Source organism: Panthera pardus, unplaced genomic scaffold, assembly GCF_024362965.1.
Source record: "Panthera pardus isolate Hobbes unplaced genomic scaffold, ASM2436296v1 HiC_scaffold_27, whole genome shotgun sequence".
In the NCBI taxonomy this organism is placed as follows: Eukaryota; Metazoa; Chordata; class Mammalia; order Carnivora; family Felidae; genus Panthera; species Panthera pardus.
This window is the reverse complement of record NW_026526843.1, coordinates 28547514-28565601: the sequence shown is the minus strand read 5'-3', so window position 1 is coordinate 28565601 and position 18088 is coordinate 28547514. Positions and strand designations below refer to the sequence as shown.

The following is an 18088-nucleotide window of genomic DNA, read 5'->3' as shown; positions in this document are numbered from 1 at the left end:
GTGGAACCTAAGAATTCCTGGCTGGTGCTGACGAGGCTGTCATGGGGCCCAAACTTTGAGAACCACCCTCTAAATCGGTGTCTGGGTCGAGGCCCAGCAGCACCATGTGGCCTGCAGGCCAGCTGGGCCATCCACCAGGTTTCCTTCCAAACCACACTCTAGAGCAGTGCTAATAGACGTTACGATGCAACTCACGTGTGTCACTTTTTCTAGTATCCACGTTAAGAAGTAAAAAGAAGTGGCCACAATTAATTCCAGTAGTACATTTTAACTCAATTTGGTATCGTTTCGATATGTAATCGGTATAAAATTATCAGTGAGGTATGTCCTTTTTATGCCTAACAGCGCGTCTCAAATGAGACCGGGCGTGTTTCAGTAGCCACATGCGGCTAGTTCCTGACACAGTGAGCCACGTAGCTCTAAAGACCTGACCTCCATCTCCCTCTTTACAAAGTTGTTTTCACCTTGACATTTTAATTTATTTGGGGCCATAATAAAATAATTTAAAACAGGCTCGTCAAATGGTAGGAAGTGATACCTTTTAATGAAGGCATGGTGCGTCAAAACAAAGAGGTAAAATAAAAGAGAGATTGGAGTTAAAATGATTTATCTAAATAAAATCTGCCTTCCTTCCAGTTTATTACTTTAAAACAAACTTATTTTTGATGAGAACACATGCTGTCAAACGTATCTGTCAAGTGTAACAGAAAAGGCAGATTTCATGGGATATCGCTCTTTGGGGGATGCGGTTTGGAATGACGTCAGTGTTAATAAAATTCCCATGCGCTTCTAAAAAATGAGAAACCGGAAACAGTGGACAGATTCTTTCTTCTTTCTTCATCTCGTTTTGTTCCTCCCAGCTGCAGGATGAAATGAGAGAAAATTAGCAATCATAGAGCCGTAACCACCAACGGTGACTTTCCAAACCTATGAACAGCCCTATATATACCTGCTACGTCCGTGGGCTATTTCTCAACGAGGAAAGAACACAGTTTCCTCTTGTAACCTGCACCCTTGTGCCTGGGGTGCTCCTGCGGCCCATGGCTTCGATCACGTGCTCCCACCAACCTGGCCTCCCTCTTGCCTAATACCATCAATGCTTTTTTCTTTCCCTCGAGAGGATTCTGGGATTTAAGAAAATCTTTTCACCTTAAAAGCCTATGCTCATTCCACAAACGATACTCCCTTACCCTCCCAGACCCTTGATACTCCGTATCTACCATACGAGAAACAGGCTGTTATTGTAAAATACACAGCTTTGAAAACGCAAAAAAGAAAAAAAAATCAAATGTTAATCATTTAAATATATTCAAAGACAAGATATACTTCAAGACTTAATTACCAATTCAGTGATAAGTAATAGCCATACTATGACTAAGTTTCTTTGGACTGTCACATAAAATACAAAAGTCCACACCTGAATACTTAGGTATTAATCATTAAATGCAGTGCTACTTGAAATTCTGAACTTTTTGCCATTTGCATGTAATCACATTCGAAAGGGTATAGTCTCCTAGTTAGTACAAGGGGGTACATTTCCATGGCCAAGTAATGAATGCCCAAGTAGGAAACAGCCCAGCCACTTTAGCTGCTGCTTCGGCTGTTTTCTAAACAAAGACTGGTCTCAGTTACTGATATGTTTACCATTTGTTAGTAGTCTTATAGGTAGAGGACAAAAGAGCTCACAAGAACGAATGAGGAGCCATGAAATAGATTTCAAAATATACTGTGATTTCTATTACTAGGTACCTGAGTGTTGTGTTAACATTCTAAGTAGGTAAAACGGAATGTCTGAATTCATTTTAAACAAACTTATTAATTTATTGGGAGAATTAAGAGAAAAAAAAAACAACAACCCGGTCAGTAACAGGTAAATGTCAGGAATGGTTGGGTGATAGGTGGAGCTATACGGATACCTGGATTTTTTGGGCCCGTTCTGTGGTGGGTCCAAATGCTTTTCAGTGAGATCCTTCTTGTTGTTTGTTAAACGTCTCTTCTTCCCCGCTCTCTGAGACTTGCGCCTCCTTATCAGAGTTTTCCTGCTGATAGTTTGTTGTTCCTTTGGTGAAGAATAATACAGACTTTGGAGCAGACATTCACAGGAAGAAATAGCGTGATGCATAAGGAAGAGTGACGTCTAGTAGAGTACCCGCAGGAGAAGCGGGAGGATAGAAGGAACTAAGAGAAGAGCTGGGGCCCTTCCTCCTGGTTGATACAGCCCTTCCATGGCCCTCACCCTTCTGCTGCTTAGTCACTTTCACAGTGACATTCTTTCTTTCCAGTCAAGCTGCCACCCTGTGCTGCTATTCTAACTGGCCCTCCGGAGAAGAAGGGATCAGAATCATCAAGTGTCTGCTGCATTGTGTGTGTTCTTGTCAGAGATTTCTTGCAACCATGTTTTGCCTCAACTCCAAATTCTCCCATGAAGCTCATTAGTCCCTCAATGCCTGAATATTTCAGTTTTCCCAAGTGCTCCCACGTCAGTTCATAACGATTGGGGATGAACGTTCTAAAACTTGGCATTTTTAACAGCCGTGGACAAAAATGAGGTGTGCCCCTGGCTCGCTCTATTCCTTCTGGCTGCACCCCCGTCTCGCCCTCTTGCGCACCCCTCCCACCCCTTGTACACCGCTGAACTGCAGACCCCTCCCGCCCCCTGCACCCCCATCTGCGCTGACCCGCACAGCCCCGCCCGCCCTCCTGCACATCCTCCCGCCCTCCTGCACATCCTCCCACCCTCCTGCACCTGCACCTACCCTGTGCAGACCTCCACCTACCCCGCGGCCTTCGGCTGTCTTAGCCGCGGTTGCCAGAAGGCGGCACGTTTCCTTCTCAAAGCCACTGGTAGCTACGGCACGGGGCTCCCACCCGGGCCCTCGGCCTTCAGTCTGGGGGCGCCCCCAACCTCGGCTTCTGTGCCCGGGCGCCCACAACCGCCCACAGCCCTGGCCCCTGGGACGCGCGGGTCCCCCTCACCCTCTGTGGCTGCCGTCTCCTCCTTGTCAGGCTCCTTCGCGGTCTCCCAGGTAGCCTCCTCCTCCTCTGACGACGACGACGATGAGCCCTGGGACTCGTGGGCCGCGGTCGCCGCTGGGGGCGCAGGGGGAACGTTGAGCTGCAGAGGCCGGGGCCGCACGAGGATGTGGTGGTTGTAGTGGACGAGGTGTAGCAGCAAATGCACCAGGTCCAGGAACGTAAAGCGGAAGCCCACCATTGGGAAATGGTGGGCGTCCACAATTACGTCCCCGGCGGCCTCCGGCTCTTCCGCCCCGTCCTCGTCTGCTGGCCCAAAGTCTGAGTCCTCGCCCGCCTCGAAGGCGTTCCCGCCCTCGGGGCCCACCGCCTCCTCCCTGAGGCCTCCCGCAGGCGCAGCCGAAACGGCAGCCTCGGCAGGGTGGGGCCCGGAGTCCCCGGCCGCTCCGTCTCCGCCATCAGCCGCTCCGTCTCCGCCACCGGCCGCTCCGTCTCTGCCGCCGGCCGCTCCGTCTGCTCTATCAGCCGCTCCGTCTCCACCGCCGGCCACTCTGTTGCCCATGGCCATCATGTCTCCACCACCGGCCACTCCGTCTCCAGCCACTCCATCTCCGCCATCGGCCGCTCTGTCTCCGCCACCGGCTGCTCCGTCTCCTCCATCGGCCGCTCCGTCTCCACCACCGGCCACTCTGTTTCCAGCCACTCGGTCTCCGCCATCGGCCGCTCCGTCTCCTCCATCGGCCGCTCCGTCTCCACCGCCGGCCGCTCCGTCTCCGCCACCGGCCGCTCTGTCGCCCATGGCCATCAGGTCTCCACCGCCGGCCACTCCGTCTCCAGCCACTCCGTCTCCGCCTCCGGCCACTCCGCCTCCGGCCACTCTGTCGCCCATGGCCACCACGTCTCCGCCTCCGGCCCCTCCGTCTCCGTCTCCGCCTCCGCCTCCGGCCCCTCCGTCTCCACCTCTGGCCACCTCGTCTCCACCGGCCACTCCTGCTCCGACCACCCAGTCTCCGCCGGCCACTTCGTTTCCGGCCTCCCCGTCTCCACCGGCCTCTCCATCTCCGGCCCCCCAGTTTCCGCCGGCCGCTCCGTCTCCACCTCCGGCCGCCCAGTCTCCTCCAGCCACTCCACCCCCACCCACCCAATCCCCGCCGGCCACTCTGTCTTCGTCTCCGGCCTCCCAGTCTCCATCTCCGGCCACCCATTCTCCGCCGGCCACTCCACCTCCGCCCACCCGATCTCCGCCGGCCACTCTGTCCTCGTCTCCGGCCTCCCGGTCTCCATCTCCAGCCACTGCCTCTCCGTCTCCAGCCACCCGTTCTCGGTCTCCGGCCACCCCGTCGCCACCGACCGCTTCGTCTCCGGCCATCCCATCGCCACCAGCCACTCCGTCTCCAGCGGCCACCCCATCGCCCCTGGCTACTCCATCACTGCCGGCCCCCGCCTCGCCGCCGGCCACCTCGTTGGCCCCTCCGGCCGCCGGGGCCCCCGCCTCATCCATGGGGCTCTCCTGGCCACCCGGGGCCTGGCCTCCATCTCCGGAGGCGGACATGGCACCAGGGAGTACCTCACCGGGGAGGCGACAGACGGGGCTGCGGCGACGCCGGAGGCTGCCCGCTGCCGCCGACGGGAGGCCGAGGGCAACGGGGCCCGGCGGGAGGTGGCCGCCGAGGGGGACAGCAGTCGGTGGCGGTGCCCGAGGAGGCCCCGGACGGGAAGGGCAGGGGGCGGTCGTGGGGAGCGGCCCACCCAGGCCTCCCCTCGGGCGACGCTGGCCGCGGCGGGTGAGTCCACCGGCCGCAGGACGGTGGGCGGGGCCAGAGGCGTCAACAATGGGCCACGTGCCCTCCTCTTGAGCTCCACCCTCATTCGTCCAGACGCAAAGAGTGACGTGCTCGGCGTCCAATGAATGACCGAGGCCCCTAGGGGTTGCTCCCACTTTACCTCCCTGTTTGTTCTTTGAGGCCTTAGGGTCTTGCCATTACTTTCGGGTCTGCGCAACTCCTGTCCTTTAAGTTTTACCATTGTCTGAAAAACTATAGTGGTCTAATAGTGAGACACTTTGGGCTATGTGAACTGTAAGGTGTTTCTTGATTTCCACCTGGTAATGACTCATGCAAGTAGGGACAGAGTCATAAAAATAGTATATAGCTCAGACCCCAGGAGTAGTAAAAATCTCCCAAGAAGAAAGAGAGAAGAAGTTGGACAACTTAACATGGTTAAAGCTACTTGGAAAGTAGACAAAATTGACATGGATGCAGTGTGGAAGGGACATGTGGGTGGCTCAGTCATTTAAGCATCTGACTTTGGCTTAGGTCATGATCTCAAATTGGTCGGTTGGTGGGTTCCAGCCCTGCATTGGGCAATTCGCTGGCAGCAGGGAGCCTGCTTGGGATTCTCTCTCTGCCCTTCCCCCACTTGTGCTCTCTCTCTCAAAAATAAATAAATAAACTTAAAAAAAAGAACTGAGTGTTGAAGAATTGGTGAATGAGAGGAACTAGAAGGTATTATAATGAACCCTGACAAATTTATTGCAGCACCCCAAAGAATGAACAAAAGGGAGATACTACTTTTCCAGGACCAAGTCATCTCCTAAGAGCTAATAAGCATGAAAAACTTTAAAAGGGTAAGCATCCAGGTTGCCTGGGTGGGTCAGTCAGTTAAGTGGTGGGCTCAGGTCATGATCCCCTCCAGATCTGTACGTTGGAGCCTTGCATCAGGCTCTGTGCTGAGAGCTTAGAGCCTGGAGCCTGCTTTGGATTCTGTGTCTCCCTCTCTCTCTCTGCCCCTACCCTGCTCATGCTCTGTCTTTCTCAAAAATGAATAAACATTACAATTTATTTTTTAAATAAAAGCGTAGGCTTCCTAGGATGTTTTTGAGGCAACAGTCCAAGACTTTTGATTTCAAAATCCACTTAATCAAGACCTCCAGCATAAGTAATTCTGAAAATCATGGAGAAATTTACTGCTATTTTCTACTCACTCTGGTAAAAAAAAAAGTTTTGTAATACTAAAAAAGTCTTTTGAAAAAAAATAGCAAATAATATTTTGGTGTTTAATACCAATAAATCCTATCAAGTTTAGGAGGGATGTTTTCCTTTCATCAACCCAGCAAAATTTCAATGTTCTTATTTTTCTTCTAGTCCCCACCTCAATAATAGAGCATGGTGCTATCATAAATCATTGGTTTAAATCTGGAAGGCAATGTAGAAAATTTCTAATTTGTAATCCTCACTATAAAGAGAGCAAAACTGAGGCAGAATCCCAGTCTGAGGTACAGATTTGGTTTTAACATTTAGCCCCTGATGTGATCTTAGGAAGGGTACTTACCATTTCTCTGCCTCAGTTTATCATTTGTGAAGTTAGAGTCATCATTACCTACATCTTACAATGTTGCTCTAAGAATAAAATAAGATAATGGAGTAAATGCCCTTCTTTTTACTGTGACGTTTTATATATATACAAGGTATTATTGTATTACTAGTAACCTTTCCATTCTTGAACCACTGGAGAGAAACTATTGGGTAGTTTCTCAGGCCTTCAGAGAGAATCATCTAATCCAAAACCAAAATATAGTTGTTTCCAGATATATAGAGTTACACACTTCCTCCCTGGTTGAGTTCATACCCTGCCTTCAGTCAAGATTTCAGTGAAATAGGTAGACGGAATGAGATAGGATTATATTTAGGATATTAACCATCTGTTGAAAATATGTCCCTGGTTTCATTTTGTCTTCTAAGTTGGTTATATTTCTAAGCACACAATTTTTCATTTTTATGTTACAAAATCTGGTAATTTTTTTATGTTGTTTTTTGTTTTTTTTTTTTTTTTTGGAGAGCATGTGCGAGTTGGGGAGAGGAGCAGAGGGGGAGAGAGTGAGAATCTTAAGCAGGCTCCACCTTCAGCGTGGATGCAAGGCTCAATCCCACAACCCTGGGATCATGACCTGAGCCAAAATCAAGCATCAGACACTCAACCGACTGAGCCACCCAGTACCCCATGATTTTAACACCATTCTAAGTTTGCAAATCTTTTGTTATCTAGAGAAAAATTTTATATTTTCTTCTTTTTGAAAATCTTTTGAATGTTTACATTTAACTCCTTAATCCATGTGGAATTAATACTGACACATAGCATAAGATTAAAATATCGGTTATTTTTAAATTTTAAACAGCTCACCTATAGCACTATTTGTTGAGTGCTTCTATAATGATGTGTGGCCATGTGCCATTTAGCACTTTCCATAAAGGTAGAAGAGATGCAAGAGAAAATGCATATTCTTCCAAAATTTCATAGCTGGAAAGGCCTTTAGATATTGAAGCTAAGTCTATTCGTTTTTAGATGGGGAAATTAAGGCCTAGAGCAGGTAACTAGCTTCCCCAAGGTCGTGCAACTTGATGGAGGAGCCACAACTAGATCCAGTCTCATGACCTTTAATCTGAAGTCCAAACAGGACTACTTCTTATACATGCAGCTTCAGGAGAAACTTGACAGCAGAAGGTTAATTAACCATGTACAAAGTAAATGGCCATGAGTTGAGGCTCTTGGAAAGTTCCAGACCAGCCCTCCTGATCCCCAACCAGCAAGTTTTTACTAGACACCTTCATATAATGTTTCTTGCAAGACCTTGCGAAGGACGGAGAAGCAAGTGCCATCGTCTCTGGTTGCATAACACACTGTATTTGGGAGAAAGGACTACATGTTGAAAATGAAAAAGAAGAGCAGCCTCTGACATTCAGAGCTGGACTGGAACTCATGCTAGGCCATTTTATTCTCCTGTTGGACATAATCAATATCAGAACACCAATATCAGACAAGATCAGAGACCATGATGAAAGACAAAACAAGGCCATTTTATAATTTTAAGCAGAGACAAAAATAAGGTCACAGAATGTTAACATCTTCCTCTTGGCTAAAATGGATATCTACCACTTCTTTGCCAGTTACAACTTTATCCTGATTCTCGTCTCCCCACCTTACAGATAAGATTTATTGAAATACCAATCATAGAACTGTCCCTACTTTGTAATAGCATCTTATCTAGAGCAAGCCCCTGTTTCCTTCAAAACTTCCCAAAATAATCCAGCCCAATCCCAATTCTTGTAATAGGTTCTTATACTTCTTACTGCAACACCACACAGTTCACCATGGTGTGTGTTTCTTCACTGCAGTGAGTATTAAGCGCCCTTGTTCAATTACAGGTATGTCCTTGTTGTCTTTGGATTGATGATGAAAAACATTTCCATATTTACATTGTAATATATTGACTCAGCCAAGTGAGTCAGGAGGCCTCAGCAAAGGCTTCCCAGAGGAGGGAAGACTTGGATTCAAAAGATGGGCATCATGCCCTGACTGAGAAGGACAGTAAAGGCAGGACATTGTCTCCACGTGGCCCTTGTTCAAATGCACTCACAACCTCGGAGGGTCCTTGGCTCTAAGAAAAGCCTGAGCCTTGGGGGTAGGGAAAGGAAACAGATGTCGCTTCCGGCCAGAGGGCAGACCTAGATGGCCTCCCGTGTGATGGAAGTCGTCTGGTGAGGAAGGCGTGGAAGAGGACACTCCCATTTCCTACCAGGTGCCATGACCAGGGCTGCCTCCACTGTTACATAGCAGAGACAAAGCTCCCGGGTAGATGGTTTTTCATGTGAAATCAGAGTATTCCTGCTTTCTTTACCTCCATGCTGTCTCCATCTAATCTTTTTTCAAAACTTTCAACAGGATCATCACTATTCACTTTAAAGAAGATAGCATGTTACCGAAAACAACACAAAGCAAAAACCATACAAGTGTCTTCCCAGGTCATGAAAAGCTAGGCTGTCCACTTGAAGCTACAGGACAAACACTCCAGACCCTAGTCATTCAATCATTTACTGAGTGAGTATTAAGTGCCTACTATCTGCCTGGAATTATGTTAGGGGTTGGGGAATCACAGGTACCTAAGACCCATGGCTTGTCCTAGTTCATGAGACATCTAGAGAGTTAGACAGATACTTGGATAATGATGACACAAGGTGCCAAGTGCTCTAACAGGGATGGGCATAAAGTGGGAGCATGGAAGAGAGAATGATTAGCTGGTGGAGGAGGAGAGGTGAAGGAAGTGGGTTGGTACCTGGGGAGGTGCTCAAGAGGAAGCATTTCAGGTGGGTCCTAAAACTAGGAGTTCAATTGGAACTAAAGGTGGGTGGAAGGGAGGTTAGTGAAGGTAAAGGAAACAGCATGAACAGTGGTAGAAATGGCTGTGTATGTGGGTGTGTATCTATCCAGGGAATGAAATGGCTGAAGCATTGGGCAGGGTGGCAGGTAGGCCTTTAAAGCTGATTGGGGCCATGAATACTTCATTAAGGAGTTTGCCCTTTCCTAAAAAGTAGGTCTTCTGCTTCTCAAACTATCAATGAGATGGTAGCAGAATTAGAATAGTTTGTGGTGCATTTAGGGATAAGTAGAGTCAAGAAAAGGTCTGCTAAGGCTGCTAAAGTCTTTCCAGCAAGTTTTAGTATCCATACTTTTTCTATTTGTAAAAATAATACATATTCTTTGTACAACAGATGAAAAAACAGATAAGCCAAAACAAGGAAGCAAAAATCACACATAACTTGCTCATGTAAATTTTAAGACCATAAGCCCATAGAAAAATGAGCAAAGGACATGGATGGATAAATCATAGATACATATGGTTTTTATACATATGGGCAAATGACTTTTGAGCATATGAACATATGCTCAAACTCGATGCAAATTAATATTATATTGAAGTAATGGTAATCATTTATTAAGTGCTCATTATAGGTTGGGCACTGTTTTAAGCACTTGCATAGATTATCTTAATTCCTTCTTGCAATAAACCTATGATGTGACTACTATTATTATCCATATTTTGCAAATTAGGAAACCAAAACATACAGAGGTTTAGCAACTTCCCCAAGGATGCACAGCCAGTAATGTGCAGAACTTGAATTAAGAAAATAAAAATCAGGGGCACCTGGGTGGCTCAGTCAGTTGAGTGTCTGACTCTTGATTTTAGCTCAGGTCATGATCACACAGTTGTGAGATCGAGTCCCACATTGGACTCCATGCTGAGCTTGGAGCCTGCTTGGGATTCTCTCTCTCCCTCTCTCTTTACCTCTCCCCTGCTTGTGCTCTGTCTCAAAATAAATAAATAAACATTAAAAACAAAAGAAAAGAAAAATCACCCTTAATTCCTTACTCAGAAATAATCACTCTGCTATTTTGTATATAGCTCAGTTTCATTTTTTCAGGTTGGTAAGAAACTATAATTCTTTTTTTAAATGTTTATTTTTGAGGGGGGGGGGGACAGGATCTGAAGCAGGGTCTGTGCTGACAGCAGAGAGCCCAATGTGGGGCTCAAACTCACTAACTGTGAGATCATGACCTGAGCTGAAGTCAGACACTTAGCCAACTGAGCAACCTAGGTGCTCCTATAATTCTTTTTAAGTTTATTTATTTATATTGAGAGAGAGAGAAAGGGATAGTGTGCATGTGCATGCCCCAGCAGGGCAAGGGCAGAGAGAGAGGGAGAGAGAGACTCCCAAGCAGGCTCTGCTCCATCGCAGAGCCCATCTCGGGGCTCAATCTCACCAACCATGACACCATGACCTGAGCAGAAATCAAGATTAGGATGCTTAACTGACTGAGCCACCCAGGCACCGCAGAAACTATAATTTTTAACTCTCCTCTTTGACTAGAGATTTCCACTCCCATACCCTTAAATAGAAAGTTGGCTATTGATTGCCGATAGATATTCTTTATCATGTTAAGAAAGTTTCCTGTTCCTCTATCATTAACGGTTTGTGGCTTAGGGTAAATTGTCTCTCTGGTCTTGAGTTTCATTTCTTGAAGGTAATAGTTACCATCCCACAGGGTTTTTGTGAATGTTCACTGTGATAATATACAATGAACATTATCAGAATTAAGGGTTATTAGTGAGGTTTGTCAGGATTTCCTCACTTTCTAAGTATGCATTTATTTCAGAGGAAGTAGAACTCTAATTTTAGTCCTCTGGTCCACCTTAAACCAGTAAATGCTTGCTGTATGCATAGAAGAAAGTACTAGAAATACATGCCTATGGATCCCACCTCCTCCATTTTTATGATCTTAGTCATTTTCATGGGAATTTCCCTCCCAGGTTATCCCATGGATGCCTTCTTAGAATTCAGGTTTTAGTCAAAGAGTACTCACCAAGGATCCTCCCTGATCACCCTAACTAAAGCTATCACCACTCCCTCCCCATTGACTCTCATATCCATACCCCAGTCTAATTTTTTCATAGCTTAGAACTTTTCCCATTTAACCAATTTTTATCTTTGTTGTTATAATCTCTATCGCCATTAACCCCCATCACACCACCTCCCCACCACAAAGGCAGGGCTTGTGGTCTGTTTTCTTCACTATGTCCCCCAAATACCTAGAACAACACCTGGAGCATAGTGAATACTCAAACATTTATTAAATGACTACATTAGTCCCTACTTGTCCACGGTTTCAGCTACCCATGGTCAACTGCAATCCCAAAGCAGGTTGTCCTCCTCCTGGTATTGTCAGAAGGTCAATAGTAGCCTAATGCTATGTCACAATCCCTACATTGTTCACCTCACTTCATCTCATCAGGTAGGCATTATATCATCTCACATCATTACAAGAAGAAGGGTGAATACAGGATGTAAGATATTTTGAGAGAGAGAGACTACATTCACATAATTATTACTGTATTAATTGTTCTATTTTATTATTAGCTATTGTTAATCTCTTACTTTGCCAAATTTATACATTAAACTTTATCATAGGTATGTATAGGAAAAAACATAGTATATATAAAGTTTGGTACTGTCTGTGGTTTCAGGCATCCACTTGGGGTCTTGGAATGTATCCTCCACAGATAAGGGGGGGGACTATTGTATAAGCAGCTTGTTTTCTCTACATTGGTTAATTGTACAAGGTACAAAACCAAATGTTACTAGGTTGTAGAATTACATTTATGAATTGGGTGAGCCCCCAATAGGTTAGTGAGATTAAAGTTGAGCCTGGCTGTCAAAAATAAATAAACATTAAAAAAAATTAAAAAAAGGGGGGGCACCTGGGTGGCTCAGTCGGTTGAGCATCCGATTTTGGCTCAGATCGTGATCTCATGGTCTGTGAGTTCAAGCCCAGAGTCGGGCTCTGTGCTGACAGCTCAGAGCCTGGAGCCTGCTTGGGATTCTGTCTCCCTCTCTCTCTGCCCCTTCCCCACTCATGCTCTGTCTCTCTCTCTCTCTCTCTGTCAAAAATAAATAAACATTAAAAAAAATTTAAAGTTGAGCCTGGAATTGCTGTGAAGTGTTGGTAATTTCCCCAGATACCAGTATATCTCATATTGCTAGAGGGTATAACTATCCTTAGATTGAGGGGGCAGCTTTATAAGAAAAATGTCTTAATTTAACAGTTAAAAGCGTATATAAGATTGCAAGGGATTATATCAGTGTTAAAGTTTGTTCGCTTTAGGAGTGCCTGGGAGGCTCAGTCTGCTGGGCCTCTGACTCTCGATTTTGGCTTGGGTAATGGTCGAGAGATCAAGCCCCACGTCAGGCTCCATGCTGGGCATGAAGCCTGATTAGGATTCTATCTCTAAAAAATACAAATACATAAATAAATAAGTTTTGTTTGCTTTGTGGTCAGCTAACACTGAATTACAACTTGTGGAGGTTAGAGGTTACATGTAAGCCAACTTGCTGCCTCTTTATATAGTGTAAGTTAAAATCTTCCAAAACTTTCTTCCACTGCCTTGTCACAGGGTTTGAAATTCCCCATCTTGGCATCATTTCATAGGCCCTTTCAGAGGTAAGTTCATTGTAAGTTAGAATGGTATCATAACCTATCTGAACCTATCATTAACCAAATGTTATTCAAGGCAGGGTCTTGAAGAAATAGAACAGAAATTCTGAGAAGAGGCAAGGAGTAGAGGAATGAGGATGACATCTGGAGCATCGGGTGCGCCCAGAGAAGGGAAGTCTGTATGCAGAATGACAGTGGGTAATCCTGATTTTAGGTGCCTGGAGATAATGTTTGAGACGGAGAGGAGGACAGAGGTCACTGCCTGGAAATGAAGGGCATTTGAAAAAGAGACAAAGGAACTAGAGAAGCAACTGTCTCACTTTTATAGTTTTGCCTGAGGCTAACTTGTCTCTGGAGGTACTTGGTACTTTAAGACAGAAAATGAATAAGACGCTTTGAGGTTCCAACCAGTGAGGAGCTCACAATTTAGGAAGGCTCATGTAAAGCAGATTATGAAGTATGCTATTGTGACATATGGGAGAGGAAGTCATTAATGCCATCCAGATAAGGTAGCTAAGTAACCTTAACAGAATGTGGAAACAAGACCTTCTTGCCAAACTCATGGGCCACCTTTCTTTCTGTGATCAACTGCCCTTTCACCCACTTTCTCATCTAGATTCTAGAGGTTAGGCCCATTTGCTACTTAAAGTCATACATAAAACTATAGCAATACTTGGGCACATGGGTCTCGGTTGAGCATCCGACTCTTGCTTTCCGCTCAGGTCATGGTCCCAGGGTTGTAGGATTGAGCCCTGCATTGAACCTTGCATTGATCCCCACACGGGGCTCTGCACTAAGCATGGAGCCTGCGTAGAATTCTCTCTCTCTCCCCCTCTGCCCCTCATCCCTACTCTCACGCTCTCTCTCTCTCTAAAGTAATTTAAAAAGGGGCGCCTGGGTGGCTCAGTCGGTTAAGCGGCCGACTTCGGCTCAGGTCATGATCTCGCGGTCCGTGAGTTCGAGCCCCGCGTCGGGCTCTGTGCTGACAGCTCAGAGCCTGGAGCCTGTTTCGGATTCTGTGTCTCCCTCTCTCTGACCCTCCCCTGTTCATGCTCTGTCTCTCTCTGTCTCAAAAATAAAAATAAAATAAAAAAGTTAAAAAAAAAATAAAGTAATTAAAAAAAAGCTATAGCCATACTAATATGAACTTCCGAAGGGCCCATGTAACCCCTCTCTAGCTTAAGAAATAAAGCAGTAGAAATGGAGTTGAAGCTCTGCGTATCTTTTTCTCAAGTAGTAACCAGTATTATGAATTTGGTGTTTCACTCCCATGTGCATTTTCCCTTTGTCTTCATTTTCTTGAATGAAACATGTGTTGTTAAATACACACTTTTATGCCAAAGTATGTAGTATTTTTTTTCATATTTTCAAACTTTACGTAAGTGGCATCATAGTATTTTTATTCTTCTGCAACTAGCTTTGTGCCTTAGTCCTTTCTGCACCACCACCACCTAATCATTACCTTCAGAGATGTATGTGGTTCAGGATCCAGTGATCTCTGGTCTCCTCATCCCCAGCCCAGTCCTTGCTGATCTATTCAGTTTACCTACAACATTTTAAAGCCAGTGAATTAAAGTTGGTTTTACCTTAGGTGAGGGTCAGCTTCTCCTGTTGTTTTACGCCAAAATACAGACCTCGGCTCAGCCGAACCATATGGCATCCTGGCAGTCCTAGATTATCACATTGGGAGCCACACTTTGAAAACCAGTGCTATAGAGCATCTTTTCCCCCTTGATATTTTAGCCTCCGTTCAACAAAAAGCCTCTGATACAAACTTACCAAAAGATGAAAGGATAGCATTCCTAGAAGGCAGAGTGGTGCAAAAACTGCTTTGTTAACAGTTTAAATGTACTTAATGACAAAGTATAAAATGAAAACAAGACTTTATTAACACCCTAGTGACTAATCACCTGACTATGACAAAGTTTCTTTTAATTTAACAGTCAATACAAAAATCCTCAAGCTAATAGTTATCGAATATGGTCTGACTGGACCCTTAACCACACGCTTGGTCGGGTTAAAAGGGCGTCAACTAGTTAGTATAAGAGTCTACATTCTACTATACAGGGAGGAAGGCACAAGTATGCAAGCTGTCTTGGAAACTGCTTCAGTAGGTTTCTCAGGAAGGTTTTCTAAACCACTCTTGGTCTCTAAGTATTCTGATATTTTACAGCTGTAGTCTTACAGATATGACAAAAGTACTTCCCAAGAATCAAACACTGCAAGTACATAGAGTACGGTGAATTCTTTATCTGTCACAAAAGTGGGGGACAAGTGAAATTCTAAGAAGAAAACACTAGTTTTAAAACCTTTATAAAGCTACTTATTTAGCTACCCAGAAAATTTTTTTAAATGAAGCTCTAAGCAATTCAGAGTATGTGTAAGCTATTCTTTAAATGATATATAACATACCTGGCTCACTGCTACTTGCAGTCTGCAAAGTTGAGTTTGGTTTAGGGTTCTCTTTCTACTTTTGGTTAATCTTTTTCTTCCTCTTCATTTTTTTCTTTTTCTTGCCTGGGCTCTTCTCCTGTGTCATAGTCATCATCATTCTGTGTCCTACGAAGTATCATGCTGATCTTTGGACTGGATGCTCATGGAAAAAGAACCCCAACTGAAGGTCTTCAGGAATTTTAGCTGTAATAAACCTACTCAGCATTCCTAACTGAGCATTTCAGGACTCTAAAAGTAATTGAAGAATGAGTCTTTAGAAATTGTTTTGTAGATGATCCTAGAAGCTCCTTTTTTTGTGCTATCCTGTTGTGTAATGCATTCTGAGTGACATTCCTCTTCCTGCAAAGTATTTGTCATCCAATGCAGCCTGTAACCTATGGTCCATAAGAAAAGAAGGGATCAGAATCATCTGGGTATGACCTCATTATATATGTTTTAGTCAACACCTCTTTTGAGAAATATTCACTGGACTCAGAGAAATTCTATGAAAGTCATAGGCTCACCAGCATTGAAGAGCTTGAGCAAAATATCTTTCAGGTGCTATAAAATAGGATCATTGGGTTTCTGACCACATTTCTGAGCAACTCTGCATTCTTCAAAACTTTCATGCCAAAATAAAGAATTTTTTAGGGTAGACTTTACCTTCAGACGTTTTCTAAAGTTTTGTCTTCTTTTTTAATTTCCTTAACTGTCTCCTTAACATCCGGTTCCACTTATTTTCATCTTCTGTAGGCTCATAAGGTGATTTGTATCTCTTATCAAACAGAGGTTGATAGGGACAGGTATATTTTCTCTCAGTACCATGAATTGCTTTATGACATTTAGATTTTATTTTTGTCTGTTCTATCTGGAGTATTCGGAAAGCAGTAAGTCACTGCTTAATGACATTAGGCAAGTCTTAAAAGAAGTTTACACATGCTCAAACTGAATCTATCACATTTTTCTTGGGAAGCTACCTCAGCCTGAGGAATTTGCCTCCTCTCCACAGTTATTTTCTTCCGTGCAGTCTTCAACAACAAGGTGGCCATCCACGTTTGTTGCACCTTGTGATGCCAGTGCCACAGCCTCCCTGGCAGAAAAGAGCCTCCTGAGCATAGCTTGAGAGTCTTTTGCTTGCCTGTGTCAATGCCTTTATCCTCCTCCTCATTGTCTGTGAGGCTCAAGTGTTCTCCATCCCCTAATTAAGACGGGAGGCTCAGGAGGGTGTCAGTGGGGAAAGATGATGGGCAGTCCCTCAGCACCTTATTGTATCGTTCTGGTGTCATGTGGCCTACTCCTTCCTCTTGGGCTTATGAACTGTCTCCACAGCATGAGGGTTAATGTCGTCAGCATTCCCGGGACATCACCATTTTCCTCTCCTCCCCCTCTATCCCTCACAGCAGTCTCTCCTGGTTGGGCAAATGGAGCTGGTTTTATGTCGCTTTCATCAGACATGTTGGGGGCAGCCAGGTGCCTCCTCACTAGCTATGACTGGGAAGCAGGGACACAGGTGAGAACAAATGAGGATGTGGTGGTGGCAGTGCTTCTGGGGTGAGGACGATGGGCTGTGGTTGCCATGGTGGCCACCACTGCTGGAGAACCTTGCCTAGTGGATTCCCTGTCAGCCTTGAGCTGGTATTTAAATCTGACCAGTAACAGACACATGAAAAGTTGCTCAACATCATTCATCATCAGGGAAATACAAATCAAAACCACTGTGAGATACAACCTCACACCTGTCCGAATGGCTAAAATTAACAACTCAAGAAACAACAGATGTTGTCAAGGATGTGGAGAAAGGGGGAACCCTTTTGCACTGCTGATGGGAATGCAAACTGGTGCAGCCACTCTGGAAAACAGTATGGAATTTCCTGAAAAAATTAAAAATAGAACTACCCTGAAACCCAGCAATTGCACTACTAGGAATTTGTCTAAAGGATACAAAAATGCTGATTTGAAGGGGCACATGCACCCCAATGTTTAAAGAAGCATTATCAACAATAGCCAAATTATGGAAAGAGCCCAAATGTCCATAAACTGATGAATAGATAAAGAAGATGTGATGTGTATACACAATGGAATATTATTTGGCAATCAAAAAGAATGAAATTATGGGGGTGCCTAGGTGTCTCAGGGTGCTTGATTTCAGCTTGGGTGATGATCTCGAGGTTCATATATTTGAGCCCCGTGTTGAGCTCTGCACTGGTCGTGCAGAGCCTGCTTGGGATTCTCTCTCTCCCTCTCTCTCTGCCCCTCTCGTGTTCTCTCTCTCTTTCTCTTTCAAAATAAATAAACTTAAAAAAAAGAATGAAATCATGCCATTTACAACAACCTGGATGGAAATAGAATGTGTTATATAGTAAGCATAATAAATCAGTCAGAGAAAGACAAATGCCATATGATTCCACTCATATGTGGAATTTAAGAAACACAACAGATGAATATAGGGGAAGGGAAGGAAAAATAAGATAAAAACAGAGAGGGAAGCAAACCATAAGAGACTCTTAAATAAAGAGAACAAACTAAGTGTTGCTGGAGGGGAGGTGGTGGGGGGATGGGCTAAATGGGTGATGGGCATTAAGGAGGGCACTCGTTGGGATGAGCACTGGGTGTTATATGTAAGTGATGAATCACTAAATTCTACTCCTGAAATCATCATTACACTATATGTTAACTAACTTGGATTTCAATTAAAAAAAAAATATGGTCAAGGTCAGGGCAAGTTGAGGAAGAGCTCAGGAAAGGTCAAATTGCTGTTCCCTCCAGCAAGTTTCTCCTGCTGACCCTGGAGGCCTCTAGGTCTAAACTCATTTTCTATGAAGTGGTAATTGACAGGTGGTCTCTTTGTCACCCCACC

The 18088-nt window shown here is 44.9% G+C and overlaps 2 protein-coding genes across 2 annotated transcripts; one reads left to right on the top strand and one right to left on the bottom strand.

Moving 5' to 3' along the window:
• Positions 1-1895: 1895 nt before the first annotated feature.
• Positions 1896-3544, bottom strand: LOC109250687 (cancer/testis antigen 47A-like). Its single transcript, XM_019421789.2, has 2 exons — positions 2977-3544; positions 1896-2059 (listed from the first exon to the last, which is right to left on the bottom strand). Exons 1-2 carry the CDS (start codon positions 3542-3544, stop codon positions 1959-1961), a joined length of 669 nt encoding a protein of 222 aa, XP_019277334.2. The 3' UTR covers positions 1896-1958.
• On the top strand, positions 3543-4829 carry LOC128773769 (uncharacterized). Its single transcript, XM_053891340.1, has one exon. It carries the CDS (start codon positions 3543-3545, stop codon positions 4827-4829), a length of 1287 nt encoding a protein of 428 aa, XP_053747315.1.
• Positions 4830-18088: the final 13259 nt, after the last annotated feature.

Excerpts from the sequence above, each read along its gene's own strand:
- LOC128773769 (XM_053891340.1), top strand. The coding sequence starts at position 3,543 with ATGTCTCCACCACCGGCCACTCCGTCTCCAGCCACTCCATCTCCGCCA.
- LOC109250687 (XM_019421789.2), bottom strand. The coding sequence starts at position 3,544 with ATGATGGCCATGGGCAACAGAGTGGCCGGCGGTGGAGACGGAGCGGCT. Across the intron at positions 2,060-2,976 it reads GGAGACGGCAGCCACAGAGG|GAACAACAAACTATCAGCAG; the intron begins GTGAGGGGGACC and ends TCTTCACCAAAG.